Source organism: Hemitrygon akajei, chromosome 1, assembly GCF_048418815.1.
Source record: "Hemitrygon akajei chromosome 1, sHemAka1.3, whole genome shotgun sequence".
Taxonomy (NCBI): domain Eukaryota; kingdom Metazoa; phylum Chordata; class Chondrichthyes; order Myliobatiformes; family Dasyatidae; genus Hemitrygon; species Hemitrygon akajei.
This window is the reverse complement of record NC_133124.1, coordinates 66,745,738-66,768,358: the sequence shown is the minus strand read 5'-3', so window position 1 is coordinate 66,768,358 and position 22,621 is coordinate 66,745,738. Positions and strand designations below refer to the sequence as shown.

At 41.6% G+C, this 22,621-nt stretch overlaps 1 protein-coding gene across 3 annotated transcripts in view; it reads left to right on the top strand.

The window, feature by feature from the left end:
- Nucleotides 1-22,621, top strand: part of triqk (triple QxxK/R motif containing) — a 68,432-nt gene that overhangs the window by 9,316 nt on the left and 36,495 nt on the right. The window contains exons 1-2 of one of the 3 annotated variants that reach the window (XM_073044699.1): nt 14,994-15,114; nt 19,932-20,014. In XM_073044699.1, the coding sequence (XP_072900800.1) occupies nt 19,954-20,014 (61 nt within the window). In that variant the 5' untranslated portion in view covers nt 14,994-15,114; nt 19,932-19,953. Of the gene's footprint in view, nt 1-14,993; nt 15,115-19,931; nt 20,015-22,621 lie in introns of those variants that run through there. The other 2 variants (XM_073044702.1, XM_073044692.1) reach the window with 2 other exon arrangements.

Sequence of the window (22,621 nt, the reverse complement as noted above, 5' to 3'; positions counted from 1 at the left end):
AGCTTCAGCATTACATCCTTTGATATTCTAGTCCTCGCGAAATGAATGCTAACATTGTAGTTCCCTTCCTTACCATGGATTCAAACTGCAGTTTAATGTTTAGGGAATCCTCCACGAGGACTCCCAAGTCCCTTTCTACCGCTGATTTCTGAAAATAATCTACACCTTTATTCCCCTACCAAAGTGTAAGGCCATACACTTTCCTATACTGTATTCCATCTCCTACTTCTTTGCCTTTTCTCCTAATCTGCCTAAGTCAGGAGTTCACAACCTAGGTCCATGGACCACTTGATTAATGGTAGGGGTCCATGCAATAAGAAAGGTTAGGAACCCCTGGTCTAAGTCCTTCAGACTCCCTGTTTCCTCAACGTTACCTGTCCCTCCATCTATCTTTGCATCATCCACAAACTTGACCACAAGGCCATCAATTTACTTATCCAAATCATTGACATATAACATGAAAAGAATCGATTCCAACACTGACCCATACGAAACACTGCTAGTCACTGGCAGACAACCAGAAAAGGCCCCCTTTATTCCTGCTCTTTGCCTCCTGCTACTCAGCCAATTTTCTATCCAGGCTCATATCTTTCCTGTTATACTGTGGATTCTTATCTTGTTTATCAGCTTCATATGTGGCTCCTTGTCAATGGCCTTCTGAAAATCCAAGTAAACAACATCCATAGACTCTCTATCTGTCCTGCCTATTATTGTCTTAAAGAATTCTAACAAATTTATCAGGCAAGATTTCCCTTCGAGAAACCATGCTGACTTTGGCTTATCTTATCATGTTTTTCCAAGTACCCCGAAAACTCACCCTTAATAATGGACTCCAACATCTTATCAATCACTGAAGTGAGGCTAACTGGCCTATCATTTTCCTATCTTTTGCCTCCTTCCCATCTTATAGAACGGAGTGACATTTTCAACTTTCCAGTCCACCAAAACCATTCCAAAGTGTAATGATTCTTGAATGATCACTGCTAATGCCTCCTCAATCTCTTTATCTACCTCTTTTAGAACCCTGGGGTGTAGTCCATCTGGTCAAGGTTCTACCTTAACCTTTCAGCTTCCCAAGCACCTCTCTTTAGTAATAGTAACTGCACTCAATTCTACCCCTTGACGTTCTTGAAATTCGGGCATACTATCGGTGTCTTTGACAGTAAAGACAAATGCAAAATATTTATTATGTTTGTCCATCATTTCCTTGGTCCTTATTACTACTTCTTCAGCATCATTTTCCCGCAGTACAATATCGACTCTCACATCTCTTTTACTCTATATATCTGAAAAATCTTTTGGTATCCTCTTTTATATCATTGACTAGCTTACCTTCATATTTTTCTTTTTTTTTTCATTTTTTTTTCTCTCCTTATGACCTTTGTAGTTGCCTTATATTGGTTTTTAAAAGTTTTCCAATCCTCTAATTTCCCACTAGCTTTTGCTATATTTTATGTTTTCTCTTTTGCTGTTGTGCTTTCTTTGACTTCCCTTGTCACCCACGGTCACCTCATTCTCCGTTTAGAATACTTGCTCTTCTTTGGGATGTATCTAACCGGCACTTTCTGAATGCAGAGTTAATAAAACGTGCACTTCACAGCTACATTGATTGCAGGTATCAAATGTGAGTTAAAGATACAAAGTGAGGAAGAAGCTAAGCTGTCTGTCAGTGGCTGAGGAAACAAGTGCGTCTTCGAAGCAGTCAGTATTCCTGTCCCAATTTATGGCCATCTGGATACAATAGACAACACTGCGAATGGCCATGAGACATAAGTAAGCTGAGCAGACAAGTCGTTAATTCTGTACATCAATTCAGTTCGTGGCTCTCTCAATCTTGCATAGGTGAACAGGTATAAAACTAGGAAGGATGGCCCCAATTCCTTGTAAGTTAATTTTTTTTCCCTCATGTACTTTTACAAATTTATAGTACTTTCCATTCTTTCAAGTTTAAGACATCTTCGGGGTGCAATGTAATAGCACACTGAAATATTCTGATAATTCAGAAATGGCTGAACAGTAGAAGTCACTTAGATCACATTTCTTCCCCATTCTGATGTTTGGTCTGACCAACAACTGAAACTCTTGACCATATCTAAATGCTTTTATGCATTGACTTGCTATAACGTAATTGTCTGATTAGATACTGGCATTGATGTGCACCTGTGTGGGGTACCTAAAAAGTGGCCGCTGGGTGGATCATTAAGCTATGTAAGTGTATGAGTGTTTGATTAAAGGCTTTGCTAATATTTAAATCATTACTACTGATTGACTAGAGGTAAATTACACTGGACAACAAATTTTGTCAAAAGCGTTGCTTCCTCAGAAATTACTTTTGTTATGATAGACCACTTGAAGCAGAGCACAAACATAATTTCAGACTATCTGTATCATGTAGGAATTTGGAGAAACAAGAAATTAACTTCAATTGAGTATCATGTGTTTAACTGCACAATGCTATTGACGCTTTGCAATAGTTCAATTAAGCTAAAAATGTTTTGTTGATGACTTTCGTTTGTACCCTGTCTGAGGCTTCTCACTGAAGTGTCCAACAATATTGATGGATTCCAGTTTCTCCATGATCCCAATGTTCTGGTGAAACCTTTCACCATGATCATCACTGACAGCACCAAGATTTGCAGGGAGGAAGTCTAAGTGGGAATGTAGAAAATGAATCTTTAGTGACATGCTGCACTTTGTGGTTTTGTAAGCTTGAAACATGTTGCCAACTACCTGCACATAGTTTAGTGCTCTGTAGTTGCCGAGAAAGTTTTCAGCAACATTCTTAATGCCTGACATATGATTTTCTCCGGATCCACTAGAACAGGGGTGTCAAACTCATTTTAGGTCACGGGCCGGATTGAGCAAAATGCAGCTTCATGTGGGCCGGATCAGTCGGACGCGTGCGAACGCAGCTTTCGTTGCCTCAGTTTTTTCAGCCTGCTCTCATGTGTCTCAGTCTCTGCTATGACTACAAAGTGTTTCACTTTACAAATTCCGTTTCTTATGAAGAAGACTGCCGAATAAACACTAAAAACCCTGAAAACCTGGTACCTGAATAAACTCAGCATTAGCCATATCATACGCCATAGGCGCTTCAATTACTGGGGCCAGCTTTAATAGTAATTAGATATTATCTCGCGGGCCAAAGATAATTCCACCGCGGGCCGGATTTGGCCTGCGGGCCTTGAGTTTGACATATATGCACTAGAAGTTCTTCAAGTTGCCTGACATTGATGACCTGTTTGATTTGTGGACCAACAAAAATGCCGCCTTTAATTTTGGTGTCAATTATTCTGACTTGAATTATGAACTGAAATAAAGGCGATTTTAAAAGAATGGTAATTTTAATGATCAGCAGCCCAAAACCGATAAGGTACACTCAAAAGTATTCAGGAAGCAAAATCTGTGTTGTCCAATGTTAGTGTTCAGATCGCTTTTGTATACCAGCAAGTAATGCAGCAAAGGTTTCTTTCATATTAAAGTGACTTTTCTTCCTTAAGCATTTCACAATTCATGTGAAAATATCAATATAGTTAGGCCTTTTGAGGTACAACTAGTCTTTATGAGAGTGCAGAGGGTGATGAGCTCAAGTCCCTAAGGGATGTGTTTCTGATAATAACCTTCATTTCAAATATACCAATATAGATCTATTATTCCCTTTCCACCTCTAGTGCAACACATTTTAAATTACACTTGATACTTTATGCAAATGGCTATCTGATTAGACACTGTGGCAACGTCTGTTAATGTCTCCCAGGATTTCTGTGGAGTTTTGTTTACTAACCATCAAAGCAGCACCGGAGAATGATGATTACTATGTTGCTTTGAAGGACGGATCACTAGCCATATTTTACATTTTATAATTAGAAAAGTACAGTAGATCTTAATGCAGCTTTATCTCTGCTCTGTGATTTAACTACTGTAAAATATCAATGGGCTATGAATTTGTACAATGTGGAAGGATGTGCACTTGAAAATGAGTTTAACTTGGAGTAGAGCAAAATTGTAATTATTTACAAACCTTTCAATGACAGCTGGAAAATTCAAATGCTATCAGAAATCCACCAGGAAGTCTGGCAATGAAATGTGAGCCTGGAAATGGGAATCATTTGCACATGTTCTTAATCATCTATAATTTTTGTTTTCCATTTTTTTGTGTACTAGCAACCCTTTCCTGTTAAAATCTCGCCTTTGTGAAAATAGCATCAATTATCTTTAGGGAGGCTGGTGTTTTCCCAGCACAGCAGACGGATGCCTGTTGAAAGCAACTTTCCTGTCACTGCCATCCCCACCCCTCACCACCAACCACTCCCCAGCCCACTTGTGTTTCTGATACTTCAGTTGTAATCTCTTGTGTTGCTTCAGTTAATTCGTGCATCAAATAAGGATGAATTCTAATTTCTGGCAGAAAACTCTCCTAAATAATGTCAACAATGGCTTTGTTCCTGCAGGAGTTTCTACCTTGCTCATCGGAACAATAGGTGTTCTTATTTGCTTATAGAACAGTAAGCTTTTTAGAAATTTGTTCTCACTGAAGTGACAACATTTCAAGGGCCAGCATCCAAACTGCATTTTATAGCTGCCTATTCGTCAAGAATCTACAACCTTAATTTACACACAACTCGCACTTGGAATGGAGGCTCATTGGTATCTCGAGTGATCTTTCTGTGCACCAAAATGATTTCTCTGAGTATTTGCATATACCTCTTGGTGGTGACATGCAGGTAGACCATAGGCTGTTAGAGCAGCCTCATGCACTTTGTAGTCATGGAACGGGTTGTTAACCAAAACTTTATAGGGACCACTAACCATTAACTGCTGCCAGTAGCGTGCGTCTCAAATAGCCTCTGGCAACCCACCTGGCTCCTGGCCTTCACATGTGGCCTGGTAGAACCATATCTACTGACAGGAGAAGGGGCAAAGGTGGGTTACTGGCACCTTAAAACCAGTTGCTTTGGGCAGATGAGGCTTGTCAGACGTGGTTGGCAGTTGATGAAGGAGAAGAAAATCTGATCTCAAACTTCTGCTGCCTTGCAGTATACCCACTTGTGAGGAAGGCTTTGAGAGTAAATCCCAAGGAAATATTTGGAGCTGGAGTCCCTAAGGCAGGCCTAATTTGAGTTCAATGCTGATGGGCAACTCCTGCTGCGTCGCTAGTGCCAAACTGTATCGGTCTTTGTCATTCCTTTGGATTCATCAGATGCGTGGAGAGGGGGGGGGGGTCTGCTGTGTGAGCAACAGCTTGCTCTCGATATCGTACTGCCCTGGCTTGTGTATCGACTTCAGCAGCTAGGACGCATCATCCATGGTCAACCCTAACCAACGGAAGCCATCAATGTGATTAGGCAATACTGTCAGTACCAGGGATGACTCCTGGCAGCACTGCCTCCAGTAACCACCTGCTGTCACTGCTCTCTGTGGGTTTACATGAGCTAAAGTACAACATCAGAGATGGATAGATAGATAGATACTTTATTCATCCCCATGGGGAAATTCAACTTTTTTTCCAATGTCCCATACACTTGTTGTAGCAAAACTAATTACATACAATACTTAACTCAGTAAAAATATGATATGCATCTAAATCACTCTCTCAAAAAGCATTAATAATAGCTTTTAAAAAGTTCTTAAGTAGTTTACTTAAATATTTAAGTAAAATCAACCCCGGCACTTTAACATATCTTACTCCTGGCGGTTGAATTGTAAAGCCTAATGGCATTGGGGAGTATTGACCTCTTCATCCTGTCTGAGGAGCATTGCATCGATAGTAACCTGTCGCTGAAACTGCTTCTCTGTCTCTGGATGGTGCTATGTAGAGGATGTTCAGGGTTTTCCATAATTGACCGTAGCCTACTCAGCGCCCTTCGCTCAGCTACCGATGTTATACTTTCCAGTACTTTGCCCACGACAGAGCCCGCCTTCCTTACCAGCTTATTAAGACGTGAGGCGTCCCTCTTCTTAATGCTGCCTCCCCAACACGCCACCACAAAGAAGAGGATGCTCTCCACAACTGACCTATAGAACATCTTCAGCATCTCACTACAGACATTGAATGACGCCAACCTTCTAAGGAAGTACAGTCGACTCTGTGCCTTCCTGCACAAGGCATCTGGGTTGGCAGTCTAGCTTCTCGTCTAACTGTACTCCCAGATACTTGTAGGTCTTAACCTGCTCCACACATTCTCCATTAATGATCACTGGCTCTATTTGAGGCCTAGATCTCCTAAAGTCCACCACCATCTCCTTGGTCTTGGTGATATTGAGACGCAGGTAGTTTGAGTTGCACCATATCACAAAGTCCTGTATCAGTTTCCTATACTCCTCCTCCTGTCCATTCCTGACACACCCCACTATGGCCGTGTCGTCAGCGAACTTCTGCACATGGCAGGACTCCGAGTTATATTGGAAGTCTGATGTGTACAGGGTGAACAGGACCGGAGAGAGCACGGTCCCCTGCGGCGCTCCTGTGCTGCTGACCACCGTGTCAGACCTACAGTCTCCCAACCGCACATACTGAGGTCTATCTGTCAAGTAGTCCACTATCCAATCCACCATGTGAGAGTCTACTCCCATCTCCGTTAGTTTGTGCCTTAAGATCTTGGGCTGGATGGTGTTAAAGGCACTAGAGAAGTCCAGGAATGTAATCCTCACAGCACCACTGATCCCATCTAGGTGAGAGAGGGATTTGTGCAGCAAATACGTGACATTTTTAATGTCAGTCAAGCAGATGACCACAGGTAGAAGCACATGCGATCTACTATTTGCACTAACCATATTCATCAAGAATGGTTCCCAAATTTATCTGAAGGCAAGTGTTTTGACCTTAGTGCAGCAGATGATAGAGCATGATACACAAGCCTACTTGTTGAAGTATCCAGGAGCTTCCCTGCATAGCTTACTGATGTCATCAAGCTGGTGCTGTGTGGCGGATGCCTCAGGGCACAAGTGGGTGGGAACGTTAGTGCTTGGGGAAAACAGAACAGCAGCTTACTTCAGAATCTGAATTCACCTTCAGATCAACAAGATAAGCAATAGCAGCAGGTGCAGGTTGCGTGGCTTTTTTGAGTCATGGCCGATGTTCCCCCTTTTGAAACATGTTCCCTATATCACCTTGTTCACTCAATGCCCAAATAGCAATCTTGGCCTTGAATATACACCCTAAGGTGTGGAATTCCAAAGAATTTTAGCCATCAATGTAAAATGAAACTCTCCTTATCTCAGCTCTAAATGGCTGATCCCCTGTCTGATCCTGGCATTGTACTGGTTAGCAGAACTCTTTACAGCGCCTGCCAGTGATCAACAGTCGAATTTAAATTTCTGCCATTGTCTGTAAGGAGTTTGTACGCTCTCCTTGTGACCACATGGGTTTCTTCCCAGTGCTCTGGTTTCCTCCCACATTCCAAAGATGGATGGGTTAAGGTTAATGAGTATGCAATATTGACACTGGAAATGTAGCAGCACCTTGGGCTTCCCCCAGAGTAATCTTCCTGATTTGATTTGATGCAAACAACACATTTTGCTGTGTGTTTCATTGCGCACGTCATAGTAAAGCTGTCCAGATAGATTAAAGGTCTTTCTGGCATCCATTTTGCCAATTTCTCTTGGAAAGATGCGAGTACAGAGACAATTTAGAAGGATATTACCAGGTCTGGAAGACCTGAGTTATAAGGAAAGATTGAATAAGTTAGAACTTTATTCCTTAGAACGAAGAAGATTAAGGGGAGATTTAATGGAGGAATACAAAATTATGAAGGGTATAGATAGGCTAAATGCAAGCAGGCTTTTTCCATTGAGGGTGGGTGAAACTACAACTTGAGGTCATGAGTTAAGGGAACCCTTTTCGTTGATTTCCACCATGAAGAATTCTATCTTAACACCAAAAGCCAATAGAAAAATTGAAAATGAACCACAGGTGATGAGGGAGCTGTAAGTAAAGGAACCCTTAGGTAGAAGTGATCAAAAACAAATAAATACTCAAATGGCAAACTAGTACGACCGTGGCTGACAAGGGAAGTCAAAGCAAATGTGAAAACAAAAGAGAGGGCATACAACAAAGCGAAAATTAGCAGGAAGATAGAGGATTGGGAAGCTCTTAAATACCTACACAAAGAAACTAAAAGAATCATTAGGAGGGCAAAGATGAAATATGAAAGCAAGCTCACAAACAATATCAAAAACTTTTTCAAGTACATTTAAAAAAAAGAGGTGAGAGTTGGTATAGGACCGCAAGAGAATGAGGCTGGAGAAAAAAATAACGGGGGACAAGGAGATGGCAGATGAGCTAAATGAGTATTCTGCCTCAGTCTTCACTGTGGAAAACAGTAGCAGTGTGCCCGGTGTTGAAGGGTATGAGGGAAGAGAAATGAGTGCAGTTACTATTACAAGGGAGAAGATGTTCAAAAAGCTGAAAGACCTAAAGGTACATAAGTCACCTGGACTGGATGAACTGGACCCGAAGGTTTTGAAAGAGGTAGCGGTAGAGAATCTGGAGGCATTAGAAATGATCTTTCAAGAATTATTGGACTCTAGCAGAGTTCCGGAGGACTGGAAAATTTCAAATAACACTCCAGTCTTTAAGAAAGGAGGGAGGCAGCAGAAAGGAAATTATAGATCAATTAGCCCGACCTCAGTGGTTGGGAAGATGTTAGAGGTGATGGAATACTTGGTAACACAAGACAAGATAGTACAAAGTCAGCAGGATTTCCTTCAGGGAAGATCCTGCCTGATGAATCTGTTGGAATTCTTTGAGGAGATTACAAGTACAATAGATAAAGGGAATGTGATGGATGTTGTATATTTGGATTTTCAGAAGGCCTTTGACAAGGTGCCATACTTGAGGCTGCTTACCAGTTTTAGAGCCCATGGTATTACAGGAAAGTTACTAGCATTGTTAGAGCATAAGCTAATTGGTAGGAGGCAGTGATTGGGAATAAAGGGATCCTTTTCTGGTTGGCTGCCAGTGACTAGTGGTGTTCCACGGGGGTCAGTGTTGGGTCCACTTCTTTTTATGCTGTATATCAATGATTTAGATGATGGAATAGTTGGCTTTGTTGTCAGGTTTATAGATGATGCAAAGATTGGTGGAGGGACAGGTAATGTTGAGGAAACAGGAAGGCTGCAGAAGGACTTAGACAGATTAGGAGAATGGGGTAAAATGTGGTAAATGAAATACAATGTTGGAAAATGCATGGTCATGCACTTTGGTAGAAGAAATAAATATGCAGACTATTTTCTAAACAGGGAGAAAATCCAAAAATCTGAGATGCAAAGGGACTTGGGAGTCCTTGTGCAGAACACCCTAAAGGTTAACTTGCAGGTAGAGTGGGTGGTGAGGAAGGCAAATGCAGTGTTAGCATTCATTTCAAGAGGTCTAGAATACAAGGAGAGGTTTGTGATGACTGGTGAGATCTCACCTTGAGTATTGTGAACTGTTTTGGGCTCCTTATCTATGAAAAGCTGTGCTGGTATTGGAGAGGGTTCAGAGGAGGTTCACAAGGATGATTCTGAGAATGAAAGGGTTATCTGGGCCTGTACTTGCTGTAATTTAGAAAGATAAGGGTGGATCTATTGGAAACCTTTTGAAAGTTGAAATGTCTAGATAGAGTAGATGTGGAAAGGATATTTACAATGATGGGAGAATCTAGGAGAAGAGGGTACAGCCTCAGGGTAGAGGGGCATCCATTTAAAACACAGATGCAGAGAAGTTTCTTTAGCCAGTGGGTGGTGAATTTGTGGAATTTGTTACCACAGGCAGCTGTGGAGGCCAGGTCATTGGGTGTATTTAAGGTGGAGATTGATAGGTTCTTGATTGGACATGGTATCAAAGATAGAAGATGTAGAAGGCTGGGGAGTGGGGCTGAGGAGCGGAAGAAGGATCAGCCATGACTGAATGGCAGAGCAGGTTTGATTTGTCAAAATGGCCTAATTTTGCTCTTGTGTCTTATGGTCTAAAATAGATAGATACTTTGTTTTCAGTTGAGAACTATTTCCATTTAACTACTAGCTTATCTCAAGCTTGACAACTTACTACTTGCATATCAAACTTTGTCTTTATCTTCACTCCCTCCGTGACACTCAAGAGACTGCAGAAGCTAGAGGTTTAGAATATAAGAGCAGGGATGTGATGTTGAGGCTCTATAATGCACTCATGAGACCACACTTGGAGTATTGTGTGCAGTTTTGGGCATCTTATTTTAGAAAGGATATACTGAAATTGGAGAGAGTTCAGAGAAGATTCATGAGAATAATTCCAGGAATGAATGGGTTACCGTATGAGGAATGTCTGGCAGCTCTTGGGCTGTATTCCCTGGAGTTCAGGAGAATGAGGGGGGATCTCATAGAAATATTCCGGATATTAAAAGGCCTGAACAGATTAGATATGGCAAAGTTATTTCCCATGGTAGGGGAGTCTAGGACAAAAGGGCACAACTTCAGGATTGAAGGGTGTCTATTTAGAAGAGATGTGGAGAAATTACTTTAGTCAGAGGGTGGTAAATCTGTGGAATTTGTTGCCACGAGTAGCTCTGGAGGCCAACTCATTGGATGAATTTAAGGCAGAGATAGATAGGTTCTTGATTAGCCAGGACATCAAAGGGTATGGGGTGAAGGCAGGGGAGCGGGGATGACTGGAAGAATTGGATCAGTCCATGATTGAATGGTGGAGCATAGTTGATGGGCTGGCTGGCCTACTTCTGCTCCTATATCTTATGGTCTTAAATCTTGAACAACAAACATGATATGCTTGAGGACGTCAGCAGGCCGGGCAGCATCCATGGAAGAAAACAAACAGTCATTCGAGTTTGCAAGTTGACCAATGACTGTAATATGTGACATCCCCAGCCCAACATTAGCTTGGAAGGTTTTCCATCTCCACCTCCTTTGGGGCTGGGTAATGTACTATTGGAGGGATCTAAGTACCATCGAATTTCAACGAACAGTCAGATGCTGAAGCATGATACATGCTCATTGCATCTTGACTATCTTTGACTGAATTCTGGCATTAAAATGTCACTTGGATAAGGTAGCAGCAAAGCTCACGATGTAATAATTTTTTCTTAAAATAAATTAGCTTCTCATTCGGAGTGGATATTGCACCCCTTTGAACTTGTGATCTTATGAACCTACTGACCTCTGCTGTGCCTATTGTCTTGTTTATTATTTATTGTAACACTTGCACTGTTCTGTGTACTTTATGCAGTCCTGGGTAGGTCTGTAGACTAGTGTAGTTTTTGTGTTGGTTTACGTAGTTCAGTGTCGTTTTTGTATTGTTCATGTAGCACCATGGTCCTGAAAAACGTCTCATTTTTACTTTGTACTGTACCAGCAGTTATGGTCGAAACGACAATAAAAAAGCAACTTGACTTGAACTTGACTTGTGCTCAGTAACATTTTGGCCTAATCAGAATCAGGTTTATTATCACTGGCATGTGTTGTGAAATTTAACTTAGCAGTAGCAGTTCAATGCAGGAAAGAAAAATTAAATCAATTACAGTATATGTATATTGAATAGATTAAACATCATGCAAAAACAGAAATAATATATATATTAAAAAAGTGAGGTGGTGTTCACGGGTTCAATGTCCATTTAGGAATCAGATGGCAGAGGGGAAGAAGTTGTTCCTGAATCACTGAGTGTGTGCCTTCAAGCTTCTGTACCTCCTTCCTGATGAGCAAAGGGCATGCCCTAGGTGCTGGGGGTCTTTAATAATGGGCCCTACCTTTCTGAGATGATGTCCTGGGTACTTCTTTGGCTAGAACCTAAGTTGGAACCAACTAAATTTATGATCCTCTGTAGCTGCTTTCTGTCCTCTGCAGTAGCCCCTCCATACAGACTGTGATGCAGCCTGTCAAAATGCTCTCCATGGTACATCTATAGATGTTTTTGAGTGTTTTTGCTGACATACCTAATCTTTTCAAACTCCTAATGAAGCATAGTCGCTGTCTTGCCTTCTTTATAGCTGCATCGATATGTTGGGACCAGGTTAGATCCTCAGAGATCTTGACACCTAGGAACTTGAAACTGCTCACTCTCTCCATTTCTGATCCCTCTTTGAGGATTGGTAAGTGTTCTTTCGTCTTGCCCTTCCGGAAGTCGACAATCTGTTCTCTTGTTTTACTGACGCTGAGTGTCAGGTTGTTGCTGCGGCACCACTCTACTAGTTGGCATATCTTGCTATCTGTACGTCATCTCGTCTCCATCTCTGAGATTCTACCAGCAATGGTTGATTCATCAGCAAATTTCTAGATGGTATTTGAGCTATGCCTAGTCATACAGTCATGGGTGTAGAGAGAGTAGAGCAGTGGACTAAGCACACACCCCTAAGGTGTGGCAGTGTTGCTCGTCAGTGAGGAGGAGGTATTATCACCAATCCGCACAGATTGTGGTCTTCCAGTCAGGAAGTCCCGTTGCAGAGGGAGGTACAAAGACCCAGGTTCTGTAACTTAACAATCAGGATTGTGGGGATGATGGTACAGTATAGTTGATGAGCAGCATCCTGACATGGGTCTAAGGCCACGTGAAGAGCCATTGAGATTGCATCTGCCATTGGCCTATTGTGGCATAGCTCATCCATGTTGTATCTGGACTGGGTAAACTCTCAGTGCAAAGAATCAGCACTGTCTTTTTGGCTCTTTGTGAATATGTAGTTGCAGTTAATGTGCTTAGTCAGAAACGATGACATATGATGGAAGGTGGTCTTTGCCCAAACCGTCACACTTGGTCTCTAACAAGCTTGTTTGGAATAGATGAAAGTACTGAATAAATTAAAAATTTGCTCTGTCTGCTTCTCACTGGGCAGTAGCATATAGTCAAAAAGGAATGAATTCTGGAGGCAGTTTAGAATGCACTGATGTAACTTTCTAGTGCATGCATTGTTCTCATCTGGGAATAAATGTGTAGGCAGGCACAAGCTTTTTAATTTTTATGACTCAAGGTAATGAAACAAATAGACTCAGTTGCCGCTTTGAGACACCTCTTGTACTCGTATTGCTGTCACTGAGTATGGATGTGGTCTGCCACTGCTGTAGACTGATGACTTCAAGGTTCGACGGGTTCTGCGTTCAGAGATACTCTTCTGCGCAGCACTGTTGTTACGCTTGGTGATTTAAGTTTCTGTCACCTTCCTGGCAGCTTGAACCAGTCTGGCCATTCTCCTCTGACCGCTCTCATTAACAAGGCGTTTTTGCCCACAGAACTGCCATTTACTGGATGTTTCTTTTTGCTTTTTTGCAATATTCTCTGTAAATTCTAGACACTGTTATGCGTGAAAATCCCAGAGATTTCAACAATCATTCCACAGTCAAAGTCACATTTCTTCCCCATTCTGATGTTTGGTCTGAACAACAACTGAACCTCTTGACCATGTCTGCGTGCTTTTATGCATTGAGTTATTGCCACATGTTTGGCTGAGTAGATATTTGCATTAACAAGCAGGTGTACCAAATAAAGTGGCCTCTGAGTATATTATTGACAGGTAATTCATCAAAGTAAGATAATTATATACAAAAGGCCATAACACTACCTGTAATTTAATATTTTAATAAACAGATGGTTGATATCTCGTGTGTATGTTTTGGAATATAATTTTGTTTTCCATTTTCAATCCAACCCTTTGTGTTTTTTCATTGTTTGTGCTAGTGCAAAGATGGGAGCTTAGGAATGACCACATACAAATAAAGAAAATGAAAGGAGCTATATCTTGATTTTAGGTTGTAACCATTAAGAGTAGATAGAAATATAGAAAACCTACAGCACAATACAGGCCCTTTGGCCCACAAAGTTGTGCCGAACATGTCCCTACCTCAGAAGTTCTAGGCTTACCTATAGCTCTCATAGCCTGGTGTTAGCATTCATTGCAGTACCCCCCCCCCCCCCCCCCCGAGCAGTTACAAAACTCGTAGTAAGGCCATTGAGATGATGTTGTTGTGTCCATATGGAAAGGAGCAAAAGCCTAGGGATACACAGGAATATATGAAAGCTGCAGACTGGCGTGTTTCGTACATGGAAGGCTGTAAAACCTTAAAGGACCCATCTCCAAAGTAGCCACAGACCAGTTGCGTAAACACAGGTGCTGCAGATGCTGGAAATCGTGAGGAACACACACACATTACTGGAAGAACTTGCAATGGGTCTGGGTCTGAAACATCGGCCCCTTGTTCCTCTCCAGAGACGCTGCCTGATCTGCTGAGTTCCTCCGGCATTTTGTGTGTGTTACTGTGGAGGTGAGGGAGAGTGTAGTTGTTTGGTGGTGGGGCAACATAACTGTTTACCATCTCCGCTGTGGTCCAATACCCTGACAGAGAGCTTGTGTTGTCCTCTTGCTTATGCAAGGTGCAGGATAATCAGTGAAGCAGGAGTCACAGTAATGATGCTCTGAGGTACAGTACATTAAACAATGAGACTGCAGTCATGACAGAGCAAGGGGAAATGATTGTACATATAGTCAACCCATTGGAATATGATTCTAGCAGACTTTGTATTAGAAACATTTGAAAACAGAATGGACACCCTTTTTATTCACACGTGTAAAATCAGACTTGTTCATATCAATCCTGCCTGGATCTGCCGGCCAGTTCAAGGTTGCAGTTTCACCCAGAAGTATCACTAATCTGATTAACTTCAGATAATATTGATCTTGGATCATATTGTACTGAAGAAATGTGCATTGACCTATGTCTATAAATTAATCCTTTACAATAGTTATTACCTATTACAGCGAAGTGTTGTTCTGTTAGACTGCCAGCAACAGACACACACATGATATTAAATGTGAGTGGGTGATGTGGGTCAGCCAAGCATCTGTCACTTTTCCTTGGATTGAGGCCAAGTTTTAAAAAAAATTAAATTTCTCATGACTGTCAGACAAATTCTTTCAAATATCATACTATCAATCTGACTCAGCCCCTCCATACTTGCATACAAAACACCATATTCAAAATATAGTACTCTTTTATTTTTACATATAACAATTTTTACATTCTTTACCCAGCTTCTGAGAAGGAACAGGACCCTCCACAGAAGTTGAAATTTACATACAATCAAACGTACTCTTGAAGACTCCAGTTTTACAGTGAGGTGATTTAAAACTTGCAGATTTCCTAAGAACTTTCTTCGAGGTAATTCCCCAGACTAAGTTATTTTACAGCTGTCTTTTAATTCTTGGGGATGATTTTGGGGACAGTGGAGATTTAGAGGTCAGTGTAGCATTTGGGGACTGAGATGTGGGAGAATTAGATGTTAGGCCAGATTTAAGCCTCCGCTCTGTGTTTGAAGGCCAGTGATGTGGACGTAGGATGAAGAACGTCCATGGTTGGATGTCGGGCCGGCAAACTAGCAAGGGCTGGTGGCCATCTCTTCCCCTTCCCCCCCACCCTAGGTCAGCAAGGGTTGGTGGGCTCAAGGAATGGAGTTCTGTGTAGGCAGGAGGCATAAAGTCTGGTGACTCCTTAGATATGCAAGTTGGTGAAACTGGAATTCAAAGCCTAGTGTTCAGGGTCCCGTCATTGGTAAGTCCATAGTTTGAGGCCTAATGTTTAAGATCCTGTCATTGAGGAACCCGGAGTTCAAGGCCAAGAGTTTGGGGTTCTCATCCAGAGTCCTCTTTTGTCATTATCGGTAAGTTTGGGGTCGGCACTGAAGGTCAATCAGAAGTTTAAAGGTTGAGGCTAGATGGTTGAAGCCCTGAATATACTGCCAGTCCACTAGGATATCGAAGCCCAATGTCTGAATCCATGAGTCTGCTGGAGGCTGAAGACTTCCTGTCCTGGGGTTGGAGGACTGTGTATCTGCATGGGTGTGAAGGACACAACAGGCCTAGTCTGACTGTTGTTGTGTTCTACGTTGTTCTGCAAAGCATTGTGGGTATGCTATGTTGTCGCCAGAATGTGTGGCAAGGCAAAACTTGCAGGCTGCCCCAATGCTGTGTTCGTTATTAACACAAACAACATTTTTTACTGTATGTTTCAATGTACATCTGCTAAATAAAACTAACCTGAAAGGTGAACCACGGGTGCACTCCAGTTAAGCACTGCTGTTAGTTTTGAAATTCATGCCACCATTATGTTCACTTACTGTAGATGAACCTTATACTCTGTAAAATAATGTTCATTGTGTATCATAGAAATTATGTTTTGTTTTATAGACTACAGTTAATTTCTCCTAATTTATGCATTTTTTCTTCCTCTGCTAATGGATTTGTTTGTGAAGTTAAAATAGGGTTATTGGATGGAAGATGCTGGAAGAACTCAGGAGGTCAGTCGACATCTATGGATAGGAATAAAGAGTTTTTGGGTTGAGAGCCTTCATCAGGACAAACGAAATGTTGATTGTTTATTCCTGTCCATAGGTGCTGCCTGAAGCATTTTGCATGTGTTACTTTGGATTTCCACTATCTGCAGAATCTCTTGTATTTGTGAGAAACTAAAATGTCCCTTTCAACATATTATTCCATAAGCTCTGCTAGCTAATATCAGAGGCAGGTCTTCGCTGTTTTATTCATCATCTTCAAAATTCTCTTTTCCTTTTCAATCATGACAACTAACGGCTTTCTCAATGAAACTGATGTCAGGAATTGACTAGCTGGTCCATTGGAAAAACAGTAGAATTTTCCAAGTACCAGAAATCAAGAAATAAAACCTAAAAATGCAGGTAGTTCTGAGAAGGCCAGGCAGCACCTGTGAAGAGAGGAACAGTTGATGCTTCAGGTTGATAGCCTTGTAAGAAAGATTAGATATTGAACGTAATTTAAGTTTGAGAAAAGAGGGAGGAGTTGGGAGACAAACATTTGATGCAGTATTAGATAGTGATGCTAGCTGGGAGAGGTGGTGAAGCCTTATTCATCATAGGAGAAAACCTAGAGGAGAGAAAAGAAAAGAGAAATGCTAGAACTGTGCAATGCAAATCACTGCACTTGTTGGTAATGTGAAATTAAAATGAAATACTAGAAAATCTTCAGCAAAAGAGATTCTACAGATGCTGGAAATCCTAAGCTATGGACCTGGACCCCAAGATCTTTCTGTACCTCAATTCTTTTAAGAAGTCTACTATTAACCATATACCTTCTCCATCCATTTGACCTACCAAATTGCAGCACGTCACATTTGCCTGAATTAAACTCCATCAGCCACTTCTCTGATCATGACTGTAACTGATCTTTATCCTGCTGTATTCCTTGTTAGTCCTTTACATGAAAAATAATGTCTGGATAAAAGTATTATTGTGGCTCTAAGTTTCAGATTATTGCAGTGTAAATTTGCAAGAAGACTCAGTGTGGGGTTTGGATACATGAAGCAATATTATGAATAAACTCAAATGGAAGATCAATCAAGAGAACATTAGAATTGTAAACTAAAGATAATAAAGGAATAGGGGTAGATTTCCTCAGAAGAGGTACTGGGTTTGCAGAGGACAGACATACAAGTGTGCTTTTTGAGGAAAGTCTGCCTTTGAGAACTCATCTCGGAGTCAAATGTATCAGCAAATTCGAGCCTGGTCTGCTTCGGCTTCACACTGGTCACGGGTGCTGTCGATGACTAAGGAATATGATTGTCATGGAGACTAAAGACAACTCCCTTGGTTTCACCTTCCTTAGGTTTATCTCATCCAAAACTGCCGTCATATTCTAACCTACAGTGCCCCGTGCACATTCCACCTGCATGATCCAAGTCCAACAATAGCTCTGTTTCAAAATTTCCATTCTTATTTTCAAATCCATTTATAGTTTTGTCTCTTTTCAGATCCTAACTCATCTAGCCCTACAAGATCATTTTCTTCTCAGAATCTGAATTAGGCATATTATCACTGACTTAAATGACGTGAAATTTGTTGACTTTTTAGTGGCAGTACAATCATGAAATTACTAAAAATTACATAAATAGGACATATGATATAGGAGCAGAATTGGACCATTTGGCCCATCAAGTTTGCTCCGCCATTTCATCATGGCTGATCCAATTTTCCTCTCAGACCCAATCTCCTGCCTTCTGTCTATATCCCTTCATGCCCTGACCAATCAAGAATCTATCAACTTTTGCCTTAAATATACATAAAGACTTGGCCTCCACATTGCATGTGGCAAAGAATTCCACAGAGTCAACACTCTCTGGCTAAAGAAATTCTTCCTTATTTTGGTTCTAAAAGGATACCCCTCTATTCTGAGGCTGTGTGCTCTGGTCTTAGACTCTCCCACCATAGGAAACATACTCTCCACATCAACTCTATCAAAGCCTTTCATCATTGAATACGTTTCAATTAGGTCACCCCTTATTCTTTGGAATTCTAGTGAATCCAGGCCCAGAGCCATCAGACTATCTTAATGTGACAAGCCATTCAATTCTGAAATCATTTTTGTGAACCTCCTTTGAACCCTCTCCAGTTTCAGCACATCCTTTATAAGACAAGGGGCCCAAAACTGCTCAAAATACTCCAGGTGAGGCATCACCAGTGCTTTATAGAGTTTCAACATTATATCCTTGCTTTTATATTCTAGTCCTCTGGCATTGAATGACAACATCACATTCGCCTCCTCACCACAGACTCAACCTGCAAATTAACCTTTAGGGAATCCTGCACAAGGATTCCCAAGTCCTTTGTGCCTCCGTATTTTTTTTTGTATTTTCTCTCCATTTAGAAAATAGTCAACCCTCCCATTTCTTCTACCAAAGTGCATGACCATACACTTCTCATCACTATATTCCATCTGCCATATCTTTGCCATTCTCCTAATCTGTCTACATCCTTCTGTAGCCTCTCTACTTCCTCAAAACTACCTGGCCTATCTTCATAATGTCTGCTAACTTAACAAAGCCATCAATTCCATCATCCAAGTCATTGATATATAATGTAAGAAGAATCTGCCCAACACAAGAATCCTGTGGAACACTGCTAGTCACCGGCAGCAACCAGAAAAGGCTCCCTTTATTCCCACTCTTTGCCTCCTGCCAACCAGTCACTGACTATCCTTGCTAGAATCTTTTCTGTAATACCATGGGCTCATAGCTTGTTAAGCAGCCTCATGTGTGTCAGCTTGTCAAATAGTACAAAGAAAAGGATAGTGTGCTAGTGTTGATATGTTCATGGACTGTTCATAAATGTGATGACAGAGGGGAGGAAGCTGTTACTGAAGTGAGGGTCTTAAGGCTCCTCTACTTCCTCCTTGATTGTGATAATGAGAAGAGGGCATGCCTCCAAGGGCGAGTGGCTTAGTGATAGACAGTGCCTTCTTGAGGAACATGAGGAACATCACCCCACCCCCTCTGGTCTTCTCCTATCATTTCACATTTCCCCCTCCCCCTCCTACTTTCAAATCTCTTACTATCTTTCCTTTCAGTTAGTGCTGACGAAGGGTCTCAACCCGAAACCTGCTGAGTGCTTCTTCCTATAGATGCTGCCAGGCCTGCTGCGTTCCACCAGCATTTTGTGCACGTATTCTATGATGAGCAACTCATCTTTAGAATACCTTCCCCAATCAGCTCACCAAAGTCTGTATATTGCCAAGGTTTATAAGGAGGATAATGGAATTTTCTTTTTCAGCATCTAGAAAAATGGGAACAAGAAGTCTCATACTTGTTCAACATCATCTTAACTCACTAAAAAATATACCATAGTTCAACATGATTGGACCAAATTCTGACAGACCCCACCCAACCATATTGTTGGAATATCTTCAAGAAGTGTCTCACCATCTTCTCCTTAAGAGCTTTTAGGTTAAGGTAGTAGCTTTTGGTCTTGGCAGTGACATTCATGTCCCATAATTCATTGTGTGAAATACTGGATGACAGCCTAGATTACTAATAGAAAATAATCTAGAGAAATGAGAGTCTTCCACCTCATTAATGTTGTCAAGAAGCAACAAGTTAAGTGTACTATTTTTTCAAATATTTTAATTGTTTCTTTAGAAAGAAAACTTTGATTGAAATACTTTTCAAATTTATAGATGGTCTGCTGCAATACCAATAATGGGAAGGAAGGATGCTAGTGCCTCTAAAATTCCAATTGATCACTACCGGAAACAAATTGGTAGGTACAGATATATTGGTCCTTTCTTAAAGCTTCCTCTTCTTTGATTATTTCTGCTGCGTCAAAGAATAAAATTTGCTGTTGTAATATGAATGGGTGGGCGAAGTACCCATCCACCACAAATGGGACTTCCCAGTGGCCAAATAGTTAAACTCTGATTTCCATTCCTGTTGCAACATGTCAGTCCACGGCCCCCCCTTGTGCTAAGATGAGGCCGCCCTTGGGATAGAGGAGCAACACTTTGTTAACGTCTGGATATCCTCCATCCCGATGGCATATATCTTGGTTTCTCCTTCCAGTAAACAAATTTCCCTCCCACCCCCACTTCCTCTATTCTCCACTCTGACCTTTTACCTCTTCTCATCTGCCTATTACTTCTCCTTGGGTTTCCTTTTCCTTTCCTTTCTCCTATAGTCCTCTCTCTTCTCCTATCAGATTCCTTCTTCTCTAGCCCTTGACCTTTCCCACCCTCCTGGCTCTACCTATCACCTTCCAGCTAGCCTCCTTTCCTACCCACTCATCTTTTTAGTCTGGCATCTTCCCCCTTTGTTCTCAGCCCTGAAAAAGGGTCTTGGCCTGAAGAATCAATAGTTTATTCATTTCTGTAGATGCTGCCTTACCTGCTGAGTTCCTCCAGCATTTTGTGTGTGTTGCTTTGGATTTCCAGCATCTGCAGAATATCTTGTGTTCACATATTCCATATTGGTTACAACATAGTCTGTACCAGCTCAGAGAACAATCTAGTTCCTCACTAATTCTCCCTTTAATGTACTTTGCACACCTCAAATGGTTCAATTTAATATTAGAGAATGTATTCAGTTTACAACCTGAAATTCTTACCCTTTGCGGACATCGACAAAACAAGAAACCCCATAGAAACATCAGAACCTCGAAGCCCGCCTCCCTCTCCCTTCGCACAAGTAACAACAAGTAACAGCAGCATCAACATTCCCCCCATTTGTGCCAGAAGAAGTACTGACGCCCCAATCCGCCCCTCCACACAAGAGACCTTGATCTAGAGTGCATTAAAAAGTGCAGTCCATAACCCAGCACTTCAGTATCTCAGACAGGCTCTCCCCCCCCCCCCATTGAGGGAGAAAGAGGTCATTCTCCTGCAGCTATGAGAGCAAAGACCAGCTACTTGCTGTTCTGATGTTACAATCTTCCACATCACTTCTCCAAGCAACCTCAACCACGCCCCCCGTCCCCAACCCGAAGACCTACAGGCTCTCGCTCACCATCGAGAGAGGGAGGGGTCGCTCAAGTACAGAGGCCTTCTTCTGACAGCAGCATGTACCGCCTGCTGAATTGACGTTTCAGTCAGTGAAAGCAGCGAGGAGCCGGATTATCTACGGATGTGCTCCCTGAAGGACACGCCTTCCAAGCCGATCCTGGAGATAGTGAAGTGCCAGGCCACACAGCCAGTGCAAAGATGCACCACTTGCAAAGAACCGTAGTTTGAGCTGCAGATTACAGACTCTGACAGAACCCCGACTACCTTGAAAAGAAAAGAAAGACACAAGAGAAGAAGAGGAAGCTGTTTTGTGGATGAACTGGAAGAAGGCGCCTGGCTCTGTAAAAACCACTGGTGGCATCTTTCTTAGCTCCCTCTGGAAGTTTCCACCAACTCTCCTCACCCAGATTTGACCATTCACTAGGGGCACAGTAGAATAGTCAATTCACTGACACTAAAGCCTGTGAAAGAAGCCCAACGCAGTCTGAGGAAACCCATGAAGCTATAGGGGAAGCATGTAAACTGCACGCAGGCACTAGGTAACTGATACTGTTGGGCAATCACTACTAACTGTGCCTCTTATTTGGGTGCTGTGCTTTCTCAAGGCAATATGTGTGCTGCGATACTTCAGGTTGAATGCATGTTCTCCCTTCTAAAGTATATTCTATTCATCCTCAGTTCTTGAAGTATTAAATAGAATATTGCTTCTAAAAAATAACGTAATCTGGTGTATACCGGTTTTGTGGATTTAAACAATATTCCTTGCCTCAATTTCACAAACTTTAATTTCCCACCAAACATATTTTTTCTGCATAGGAAGAAAAGTAATTTTAAATTGATTTTTTTTCCCTGTCAGATCAGGTATTGTACTTTAATATCTAAGAGCAAGAATCCATCATTAAAAGCATTCAAAGCACTTACACAGCCACAAATACAAATGGCTGATATTAGCTAGCCTCAGTTGTCCTCAGCTTATGATGTATACCAGACAGGGATTTTGGCTCAATAGCTCCTTCTCTAAAGAATACAAATTCCAATTTAGTCTCACCAAAGCTGCAGCAATTACATTTACTTACCTCTGCAATTTAATAATTGTTTTTATTTGTAAAAATGGCACAAGTGTAAATATAAACACAGAAGCATGATTGGCCATTCAATCCTGTCCTCGCCTCACACACCCCTAATTTTCTCTATTCCACCTCTGCAGGTGGTGACTCGAACCATTATATGGTTTCATTAACATTGGCAGCTTTCTGGTACTGATCCAAGTATATGCGAGTTTAGACAGCAAGTGCCAACAAGCAATTCTGTAGAACGCATCATATCAGAGACTGATCCTCTGCTTGTTCAACATCCAAATATGCATGATGCAG